The 12,130-nt window shown below is 42.7% G+C and overlaps 1 protein-coding gene across 1 annotated transcript; it reads right to left on the bottom strand.

The window, feature by feature from the left end:
* Positions 1–223: 223 nt before the first annotated feature.
* Positions 224–5,241, bottom strand: LOC120652272 (DEAD-box ATP-dependent RNA helicase 10-like). The gene is made up of 13 exons (XM_039930041.1): positions 4,540–5,241; positions 4,317–4,449; positions 4,145–4,214; positions 3,722–3,784; positions 3,232–3,306; positions 2,545–2,664; positions 2,137–2,178; positions 1,945–2,019; positions 1,465–1,611; positions 1,184–1,321; positions 957–1,068; positions 756–844; positions 224–649 (listed from the first exon to the last, which is right to left on the bottom strand). The coding sequence occupies exons 1-13, from the start codon at positions 4,712–4,714 to the stop codon at positions 530–532; spliced, it is 1,359 nt and encodes a 452-aa protein (XP_039785975.1). The 5' UTR covers positions 4,715–5,241; the 3' UTR covers positions 224–529.
* Between the last annotated feature and the right edge of the window lie 6,889 nt (positions 5,242–12,130).

Raw genomic sequence — 12,130 nt, 5'->3', positions numbered from 1 at the left:
AGGGTGCGACAACCTCATCGGTTAGTTGCATGGTCAAAATCAACTGGATGCGACGCCGACGAGAGCACAACCTTGTGAGCTAGGCACAGGATCACGACGACGACATGAAGCCGTCCTCCAACTCGCTGCTAACACGGAAAAACATTTCTGGGGCCAGTCCAAACCTTTGCGCACAACAACATTTATCCCAGAGCAGGATTATACTGTTTCTGAAACCTATTCAGAGTCTCACCTAAATTCTCTTATTGTCGCCTAAACTTGAAAGCCAGGCGGAGCTGCCTACGACTTGGGGCACAAGAATAATACAGGCAGCAGTGTCCATCAACTTTCACCAATAATGAACAAATATAACTAGTTTTCTTTTCTTCATAACATGGTTTGAGGCGACAAAATTGGACGACTTGCAGGTGCATCACAGCCAATCCACAGGGTTGGCACTGAAACGGTGTCGCACAAAAATGCAAAATGGACTAACATTCGAGGAGCTGTACACATGGATTCCAACTCAGCAGGGCAAACTCCAGAGCTTTCATCGTCTGTTAGATTTCTTGAAGGGTTTTGATCTTTTAGAATGAGCATGGTCTTCTACCTCGTCATCGTCATCTCCCACCTTTCTCCGCTTCTTGCGGCCACCGGAATCCTTCATTTTCTACAAGGATAAACAATTACGATTCTGTGAGCCAGTTGTCATAGAAGTGCACCAGCAAGAATGGCGCAAGAATCACACCGAGAACAAACATTGGTGGAGGGCATACCGTTAGAGCAATTCTCTTTGCATCTGATATGGGCTCTTTAAGTATCATGATTTCATCTGGGTCCACCTTACACTGGTCAATTTTCTTGCCTGCAAAACATAGTCAATGAGATTCAGGCATTGGAAAGATACTATCTCCAGTTATGCATGCAAATTGGCAAACAAAAAGTAAAAAGGGGGCATGAAGGAAAACTGCTCTTACCAAGTAGCTGCTCAATCAGCACAAACCATTGGGCTTCATATTGATTCACCAAAGATACAGCATAGCCTGATCTCCCTGCACGTGCAGTCCTACCCACCCGATGAATATAATCCTATATGTAGAGCAACAAAAGATTTAGAATCATAGCATACCCAAATGTAAACATTGTAAGCTGTTGAAATAAAATCACTAAATATGAGGCAAGTACTGAAATGAATGGATGAGACCTTAGAATTCATTGGAATATCATAGTTGATGACCATATCGACTCCTTGAATGTCAAGACCACGACTTGCCACGTCAGTGCAAATAAGGATATTGCAATCTTTCGCTTTGAACCTGTTTAAAGCACCCAACCTCTTATCCTGATAAAGAAAAATAAACCAAAATAATTAGAGAGTAAGGAAAGAAATAAAGAAGACATGTCACACCTCACAGAGGATTAGTCAACTAAATGAAATAATCATCTAATTGTCTGTGTGTGACATTTAAGTCAAAGAAAATAAACCTGACTCATTTGGCCACTGATAGACATAGCTTTCAAACCAAGATTCCTTAGCATGAGAGCAAGGAGCCTAGTAGATTCACAGGTGCGCACAAAGATCATGATCATGCTCTCTCGCCTCTCATTCAGAACATGAAGAAGATAACAATCCTAAAATTCACATAACAAAAGGTAGATCAGAGACAAATGATGGGAATAGGTACTCCGCTGTGAAGGTGAACAATATAGAGTTGCATAATAGGTTTGGGAAAAGCTATACTGAAAATAATACACCAATGGCCAAGAAACAAAAAAAGACACTACTTTTTAAGTACTCAAACATCGCAAGATATGATTGCAACATTAAACATATTACTTACAATAGTCCATGGCAATACAAAACATAGAGGGCACGGATTTAGATCACATGAACTCAAGAAAATCATCTATACAGCAAGACATCAGCAGTAGCAGCAACACAGATGTGGGGCCAGATAAACCGACCTTGTAATCTGCAGGAACGAAATAGAATTCTTGTTTAAGTGAATCTACTGTAGAATATTTTGAGGCCGCTTCAACCTGTTCACAAGGGGCGGGGGGGGGGGGGGGGGGGGGAAGGTTAATAAGAAAGCAGAGGAAAATGTGGTCAACTTCTTGCTTATTTAAATGCTTCGAGGGGCAAAGATAGAATGTCACCTTAGCAGGATTCCTGAGACAAGCCCGTTGCAGTTTATTTACCTAAGTTGTTGGAAAGGAAATTTCGTTTAGTCAAACAAAATTACAAAAGCACAGTTTATAAAACTAGTCCACGATTATGCCAACTAATTGTACCAAAAAAATCAAGCAGTGAAAGAGACAATCACACAAGATAAAAGAAAATAAAGGCATAGTGACATTTGGCAGGATAGATATGAGAGATCATCACTCTTTTATCTTCTCAGGCATTTTAAAGTGGTATCATATGACTGAGAACAGAAGGCATGGCTGTATCAAGAATTTAATACTATCAAGACTTGCTTTATTTTTCTGTTATTTTATTAAGAAGTCTTATAAATTAAGTAGTTTCATCACATAAACAAACCAAGTACAACAGTATCCACAAACCTTTTTGGTCATGGTCGCTGAAAAGAGGAAAGTTCTCCTGTCTTTAGGTATCTCTTTTAGAATGTCATCAAGGGCTTTCTCAAACTCCACATTAAGTAATTTATCAGCTTCATCCAATACCTAGAAACACAAAGCATAGACCTAATGTCAAAACAATTTTAGGCCGACAACAATTCATACAGATATCTAAAATTAAGATATACAGTCCAATATATAAGGATCTTCATGTCTAAAATTAAACTTTGAGTTCAGACCGATCCAGTTTTAGTTGACAAGCAAAGTACAGAATTAACAGCACCGCATTCGGCAAATGATTACGAATTAAGAACATCAAGGATGAAGTTCATGCTATAATAAAATATGAGCCAATAACTTGGAGAAATCATGGATATGAAAATTGGAACGAAATCAGTAAGATGACACGTTCTAACATTTTTCAACGTATCCAGCAAGAATTACCAACATACAGTATGGGATTTTTTACTTAGAAAAAAGTAGATTTCAGCAACTTCAGGCAGTCAAAAGGTAAATAGATATTATTCAGTTAGATGGTTAGAAAAGCAGTTGGGAGATACAGTTTATCAGGTAGATAGAAGAAGTTTTTGTTTCTTCCCACAGTAGACGTTAGTGTAGATCACTAACACAATTAATACAACGTGTTTAATAATAAGAAAACAGTATACATACCAAATACTTGATTTTCTTAAGGCTAAAACCTTTAGTATCTGTCAAATGATCCAAAAGACGCCCAGGAGTTCCAACCTAAGTTTTGAAGGAAATATTACGAGAAATACATTAGTTCACATGAAGTCATGAAGACAAACAATATGCAAAATCAAATTGACTTCACGGAATATTCAGTTATAGAATTTTCGGTGTCATGCAAGTGTGGAGGAGCCAAAGAGAATCAAAGCTCATATGTCTGTTGCTACTGGTTTATATGGCATACTAAAAGCTCCAAGAGCTAAATCCAGCAACAGGAGAAACTGGATTTCATAAGGATGCCGATGCCATTGTGGTGGCTTTTCAGAAGTCATTTAATGTACAAGTTTCAACATAATACATATTAGAAACATACTGAGTAAAAAAATATTTTTTGCTATATAAATGGGGAAAACAACTTCAGGTCTATAGCTTGGACAAATGCAGAGAAAATCATGGAATCTACAGCACTCACAACAATATGAGGACGTTTTCCAATGGCTAACACCTGCTGCATCCGATCCACTCCACCAACAAGCTGGTGAAAAATAAAATAAAATGTCAGTTGAAACCAACAAGCCCACATAACAGGCATAGGAGATACAATATCTCCAGGGGACATCTGAATGCATCTAATTTAATAATACAAGCGCGTGACATGTTCAAAGAATCCAGAGAAGAAAGCAGTTATGATTATAGACATTAGACAGAGATATAAGGTGGTCAGCAAAGAAGAATAAATTGGTAGCAAAAGTGGCCTGGATAGCAATATATAGAAATAGCATTGAACTTGAGCAGCAATATTTAGAAAGTCTGCCTGCTTCACCGTAACAGATAGCATTGAACTTCATCAGATAGGAATGCTCTAACATTGATCGCTGCCAGCAAGTTAACTCACCACTAAGCATCGCAAACCGATTGCTGCTCCGAGCGCCTCAAACTGCTCCGCAATCTGAATCGCCAGCTCCCTGGGCCACACACCACAGTCGCAAGGTCAGCTACCACGCACATTCGAAACCGGATGGTGAAACGTTGCCGGCAAAGGGAGGATTTGAGAAAGCAAGCCGGACCTCGTTGGGGACAGCACGCAGGCGAAGAAAGGATGCTGCACGTCGCGGTTCTCGAGCAGCTCCTGCAGAATGGGCAGCGCGAACGCGCCCGTCTTCCCCGACCCCGTCTGCGCCAGCGCGATGAGGTCCTTCCCTGGGAGCAGAACCAAACCGGACTAAGAGCCTGCAATCGCAATCGCCCGGCACAGCCCAAACTGGAAGGACAACGGATGGTCGGTGGTACCTTGGAGGGCGTGGGGGATGGACTCGGCCTGGATCCTGGTGGGCTCCTTCCACCCCATGAGGTCGCACGCCTCCACCAGCTCCTTGCAGATGCCCAGCTCCGCGAACGTCGACGCCAGGCGCGGCGTCGGCTCCTGCTTCTCGCCGGCCTCCGCGGCCAGATCCTCCTTCGCCATGGCTGCCTGCGCGAGCGTGCGCGAGCGTGCGCGAGAGGCTTCAGAAGCGGGCGGCGGCGGCGAATTAGGCGAGCGGTGGTGGAGGAAGCGGAGCGCGAGCGCGGAGCGGCTGGGCTGGGAGGGAGGACGCCAAAGATTTTATTTTTTTATTGCGACGCCAAAGACTTGAACTTGACGGCCACGTCGGCGGCTTCGGCGGTGGTGGAAACCCTAGCGAGCTGCGGTTGCTGGTACGGCGGCGGGCGTTCCTGGCGCCGTGTTTGATCCGGCCCAAAATCCGAGCTCGGGCGGGCCCAAATGCCGTGCCTCTGGCCGGAGGTGAGGAAGCCGAGGCGCAGCGGCCGAAGATGGCGAATCGACGAGCGGGCACGACAAATCCCAGCGGAAACCCTAGCCTAGGGTTTTGCCTGCTGCATTCTGCGGCCGGGCAGCGCGTGGTGAGGGAGCGCTGGCGGGGTGGCGGCACGGGAGTGCGATGGAGCGAGGCAGCGGCGCGTGGCGGCGGCGGGAATCGGGCGGAAGATTGCGGCGAGATGAGATCCAATATGTTATTTTTATTACCATGTGTTGGATTTTTTTTGAGTTACCATGTGTTGGAATTTGAAAATAATCAGGTGGACCGCGGACATGAGAAAAAAAAAGAAACTGTACGGCAGCTCGTAGTCTATGGGCCTACTGTTGGGCCGCTAATGGATTAAAGATATGTGTGTTAACAATCTTGTACAAGATAAATAGGTCCCCCCGCTTTCCGTGCTTCATGTTTTTCACGCGGATACCGGGGGATCCTATCTATCTTCTGGAAGAAAAAAATCTACTCATCTTTCGGTGTATAAGATTCGTGCAGCTTTTCTACATCGTCTGATTCAAATGATATTTTAGCTGTGAGAGGCCAGGCCACGAGTAGATGAGCGACACGTGCAACTAGTTCTACGCAGGAAATCAGCCTCGGGTGCATAGCATATCCACGTGTTGGGGAAAGACCGGAGGTGGGTGGACGTTAAACGTTTTCCTATTTTGAAATGATTTTTTTCCTAAACTATACATTCAATTTAAAATCCGTCTGAACCATAATGTTCTGGCAATTAATACTATAGAATGAGATCCAATATGTTTTTTTATTTTTTTATTTTAGTATTTCAACATTTTAATATACTAGTTCAACATCTTCAATATATCACTCCAACATTTGTATTATACTATTTCAACATTTTTAAAATGTTGAATTAATATTTTCGAATTGTCGAGTTACTTTTTTCAAGATATCAATTCAGTTTGTTAAGATTGTTGAATGCTGCACTATAATAATTAGTAGAACAAACAAAACTAAAGATGATAAAAAATAAAGCACGGTGGGCTGAGCCTCTTTACGCGCTGATGAAAAAAGGCAGCGTCCCCGCACTTTGTCTAGTGCACGTGCTGTTTGCTACCGTTGTCCAATTGGGTCATATGTTGCTGGGCTTCGGTTCATGGGTTGTGCGATCGTTAAAGTTTCTATCACACGGAGGATATATAGGATCCCCCGGAATCGGGCGCGTCGTCTTCTTCTTCTTTTTTCAGTGTTCTCATCCATCCATGTCACTCAGCCAGCAACCTCCACCTGACCCAACTGCTCCGCCATACGATGCCGCTGATTCGAACATGGCGCGCAGCCGCGCACAGCAAGGCTCAGGCCCAGCCCATCCAAAACAAAAGGGGACAGATACGTTTGCTGATTTTTCTACTGCATCTCGCAGGCGCAGGAGCTGGGAAGATCAAAGTCTGGTAGGGTGCACTCGGAAAGAAATAGTAGCAGAGCGCATGACGTGGAGAATGGAGATGCGTGAGGCGACTTTAAACATGCGGCCTGCCCGCTTGTTATGCAGTAGTCAACACATGCAAGCATGCGCGCGCGCCTCGTCCCACTGAATGGTTGGGGTGGTGAGATGCAATTAGCTAATTTAATTATATCTTGTTTTTCTTTGGGTAAATGGGGTTGATGACGGATGATGCAATCGGCCGGCACTATACAAAAGATTACTTAATCGCGCATATGGGACGTGCTGGGGCCCCGTTACCCGTTTGGATTAATTGTTTGACACCTACAATATATTAATGATCCGCCTATGTCCTGTCTATAATATTTAAGCTTATTATTGGAGATTATTATCATCATAATCTATTATATGGATTGTTTTAATACGGCTGTAATTTAGGATGTGTTTGTTTCAGCTGACAAATTATAAGTTGGATCATACAATCTGCGGCGGCAAACAAAGCTACCCTTAGCCAGTAAACAATGTGGTGAAGCATGAGAGATTTCTAAGAGGTTGTTTGGTTAAATACACCTAAGCGTTGCCTGTCAAACCAGTCATGGCGATCCGCACATTCAATAGCGCTGCACCTTCAACTGCATGCTTCGTACGGTACATGCGCGCAAGCGCAACGCCAGGCTGCTGAAAGAAAAGACGGGCGAATTTGCCACGTCAGGTAGCCGCCGCGCACGCGGAACATGCATGCTGACGCGGCCACCTGCGTGAGTGTCTGATCTGATCGTCGATCCACGCGGATGCTTTCGATCCGATACTAATAATGTTAATAAGCGATCGAGAGGATGCATGCAAAATTTGGTGTTTCTTAATTGAAGTGCAAGGTTCGAGCCCGTCTGGGTCAAAATCTTTTCTACCCGCCCCGCTCTAGCTAGTTGCAATAATGCATCATACAGCAGTATATAATATAATAAATTAATAAAGGTCTGTTTTTTAGAACAAACGCAAGCAGCACTTGAAAATAGTAGTAATACACAACTGATTGTCCGCGCCTGCATGTCGTCGATAGCAGACGCATACGTCAGCGCAACGTTCTCTGTTTGCGTTATCTGCGGGGCGATGACCTTTTTTTTTTCTTCTGAATCGATCGCTTGCTTGCTCCAAAATGAATAAGAAAATACTTATAATGAATTGGTTGATGACGCGGAGAGAGACGGCAGAGGTGTACTCCGTAGCGCTGCTGCTTGTGTAGTGGTTACCGTATCACGCGTGCGCTAGCTGCTGGATCACTGAAAATGGTCGGGATGATGTTAATGCAATCCGGCACTTGCACTCTAATCCCTTCCGCCCATAATGAGGTCCCGTTCGGATTCATGGACTAAACTTTAGGTCTGAAGTTAGTCCATGAACATGCTTAACTGCAAAATTGGCCAAATACCAATGAGATACCTAGGCTTCCCTATTGCTAGCAGAAAAGTGGGGTGTGGGTGGCTTCAAAGACATAGTGGCCAAAATGAGGAAGAAACTGCAATCATGGAAAGGGAAGCACCTATCCTCAGGGGGAGGCTTATCTTGACTAATTCATCTCTAAGTAGCATGCCAACCTTCACTATGAACATTTTCCTGCTTCATGAGGGGGTGCATAAGCAAATGGATACTATAAGGAGTCAATTCTACTGGAGGGGAGATTGCTCCAAGTTTAAATACCACATGATCAAATGGGAAAATGTCTGCTTGCCAATAGATTTTGGGGGGCTGGGGATCATCAATACACGAATTTTCAATGAAGCCCTACTGATGAAATGGGCCTGGAGAATCTATAACAGCACCGAGGATGACCTCTGTTGCCAGATCCTGAAAGCAAAATACCTAAAAAATAAACCCCTTTTGAGCTTCAAAGGAGCTAGAGGATCACAATTCTGGAAAGGCTTGAACAAAATCAAGCATGGGTTTAGCAGGGGGGCTGTTTTCCATGTGAATGATGGGAAGTCAGTTAGATTCTGGGAAGATGTATGGTTGGGAGATACACCTCTCAGATTATCTTTCCCCAACTTGTACGACCTCAGCAGTAATAAATTAGGGGTGGTCAGTGAATTCTTTGTGGACGGCGTCTGGCTACTTAAGTTCAGAAGAGCCCTGACAGAGCATGATGTTCCAGATTGGGAGGGCCTGATAGACCAATTGGAAGAGGTACAACTGAATTCGGAGAAAGATGTCGTCAAATGGGTGTAGGAAAAATCAGGACAGTTCACAACAAAGTCCATGTACAGATGGATTTCACACCGAGGGGTGGTGAACAAAAGGCTGCAGCTCATGTGGGGGAACAGATTACCACTGAAACTTAAAACCTTCATATGGCTAATCACCCATGACAGGTTGCAGACGGGGGTAGAACTTCGCAAAAGGAAGTGGAAAGGCAGTGGGGTCTGCAATATCTGTAAAAAACCTGAAACAGCGGACCACATCCTCTTTACATGCATTGTTGCCAGATTTCTCTGGACTTGTTTCAAAGAAGTAATGGGGTGGGAAAGGATTCCAGTAGGATGGCAGGACTTCCTTGACACCTGGATTCCGTTGGGGTGCAAAGACTATCACAGTAAACTTTTCCTTCTAACCATGGTGACTTGGGCCCTTTGGACTTCGCGTAATAAACGAACAATAGAGGGCAAGTTTCCTAGAAAACCGTCTGACTTGCTGTTCAAAACCAAATCTTTCTTACAGAGATGGAAGCCGTTGCTTCGAAGGGATGATCAAGCCAAAGCGGAGGGACTGGTGGCACAAGTCAGTAGCTGGGCGGGACTCTTTCTGAAGAATGTGGAGCGGCGGTGCATCGAAGAAGACATTTGTTAATTCTTGTCCTGTGTCTTTTCTTCTAGTTGGTTGTTAGTTTTTAATCTTCGCTCGCTTGTTCTAAGCAAACTGGCATCCCCAGTAACCGGCATGTAAAAACTCTTATTGCTTTCTATAAAAGCAGGGTCATCCCGTTTCAAAAAAAAAGTTAGTCCATGTATCCAAACAGATATGCATTAAAATTAATTATACAATATTTAGTCGTCTAAAGTTTTGTCCCAACTAAAATTTAGTTTAATTTAGTTTTTTTAGATAAAGGAATATCCCGGCCTTAAACACTCTCAAGAGAATGTCTACAACCAAAAGATGGATCCAACCCTCAAGCTACAAGAGTTCTTAGACTCTAAACTTCAAAAGAGAAAATTCAAAAAAAAACAGAAAAAACTAAAGAATAAAAAAAATTAGAAGGCTAAGCTTCAATCTTCTTCTTCATTCCTGCTTCAACCTGACAATATCTTCACATAACACCAATCCATCACATCTCTATTTGCTTAGAAACTAAAATTTAGTTCTAGATAATCTAAACAGGACCTCAACAATACATACCATACGCTCTTCTTTCCCATCGACGTTGTCTAAAGTTCCGATCGGTCAAGGAAAAAGAAAAGAAAACAAGAGATAGATCAAGTCTCCTTGACTCGTGTGCTCATCCCTTGCTGCCACCACACAATATTCGGCCACTCCAGTATGTGGTGCCGTATAATAAACAAATAAATAAATTAACAAATACTGTGAAGGAAGGATCACGTGTACAGCACGAGCTGAGCATCCCGTGCCCTTTATGCTATAGCTTCAGGCTGCAGCATTATTGGCCAGTACGCGGTGTTGTGCCCATCATGCATATGCAGGGGTTGGGTCAGCGACAAGTCAAACTAGTCAAACGTTCATGCATGTGCGTGGCGACCCCAATTCAATATCGTTACATTACACCCTGTACTGCTTCGTACGGTACATGTGCGCAGTACTGTATATATAATGCCAGGCTAGCAGCATCTACAGCACGGTGAGAGAGAAAAAAAATGCTAATTGCCGCGTCGATTCGTCACGTGTAACACGCTGACTGCCTGAATGAGTGTTTGTCCGGTCGTCAACGGATGCTTCACTGTAAGGCAGGATATTTTATATATATATATATATATATATATATATATATATATATATATATATATATATATAGTACATAAATAATCGTGCAAAAATTTTGCGATGCTCATGTTTAAGTAAATCTTATACCTAATAAATACAGTATGCTCCTCTAGCAAGGAAAGAACGAAGAGCTTACGTCAGTAGGAATTCCACCTAAGAAAGATTCATACAAGTGTCAGTTGTCACCCTGACTTTGACTTTGTCGCCCCTAGCGCGCTGTCAATGCTGCTGCTGTATACTTGGCGCCCGCAGTTGCTGTCGCTTTACAAATAGTAGTTCCACGAAATTACTGCACGAGAAAAATCTGACACGGTGAAAACAAACCACTCGTATTCTTGGAAAAAAAATCTGGCACGGTGAAAACAAACCACTCGTATTCTTGAAATGAAATCGGAAGCATCAACGTATCGAAGAAGTCGGAACCAAAAACTCGTATAGGTAACACCACCAGCGGTGAAGTTACCACCGGGCTATTTGTGTGGCCTCAATGGTCGAACTAATCATAATTCATACTCCCTTCGTTCCAAATTATAAGACATCCCAAGAAATTTAGAGAGTCAAAACAATATCAAATTTGACCAAGACTATAGAGAGAAATATAAAAGTTTATGATATCAAATTGATATATTATAAAAATATAACTAATAAAGAATTTAATGGTACTTAGTTTATATAATAAATGTCACTATTCTATTATATAAATTTGGTCAAACATAAAAAACCTTGATACTCCAAAATTGTTAGAATGTCTTATAATTTGTAACGGAAGGAGTAACTCACTGCACGGTATTAACATTTTCTCAATTACTATGGCTGGGTGTTATTCTTGTTCTTCTTCATAAACCATTATCAAGGGGTCGACGGTTTTTCTTAAATAGTGTGGACATTCACAACCTCTAAGAGGGGAAATTAAACCACTTAGCAACAATAAATCCATAGCCAGCATTTCCAAATAGAAGAAAGAAACAATGACCACGCTTGATAAAATGCTCTCGTTGGCCACCACAATTGGACTAAGGCCAATCTCAATGAAGGATTTCATTTCACAATTACGTGGAACAAAAACTAGATAACTGTGCCGGATGAAACTCCTCTCACATTTCATAAAACATTTTCTTCTCTCTTCATAAATGTTCGGTCACATCAGCAAAATTAAATACCCATAAAATTCTCATGAAACTCCATTGAGACTGGCCTAAAAAGCCATGACTATTTAATAAAACTGTGAAGGAGCAGACTGAGTGCATTAGGAAAATAACCATTGCCTAATACACCGTGCAAAGTTACAAATGCGCCATAGAAAGATTAGGAACACACAAGTGCACATGGGCTTATTAGTGGGTAATTAATTCATAATACTATCTGGAAACAGAGATAGCCATGATCGGTTAAAAAAAAAACTATGCGCTCCATCTCTGTTATTATGTCTATCGAATTTTCAGATTCCTTGTACTCCTCCTTTTCTTGAAAAGGACGCTCGGTCAGGGTGTAATTCCTATCACCGTTCCCCCACCTGGTCTACACTTGCATACATGTGAGTACAGAGTAGTACTAGCACTAATTAAGCAAGTGCCCGGCAGCGTGAGTTTGATGAAATCCTAGGAGCAGGAAAAGACAAGCAAGTGCCCGGCAGCGCGCGGGAAAGGCGAGGCCCCCTGCTGCCATAAGCAGCGCA

The sequence above is a fragment of the Panicum virgatum genome, chromosome 9K, assembly GCF_016808335.1.
Source record: "Panicum virgatum strain AP13 chromosome 9K, P.virgatum_v5, whole genome shotgun sequence".
NCBI classification, from domain to species: Eukaryota; Viridiplantae; Streptophyta; class Magnoliopsida; order Poales; family Poaceae; genus Panicum; species Panicum virgatum.
This window is presented reverse-complemented; position numbering and strand designations above follow the sequence as displayed.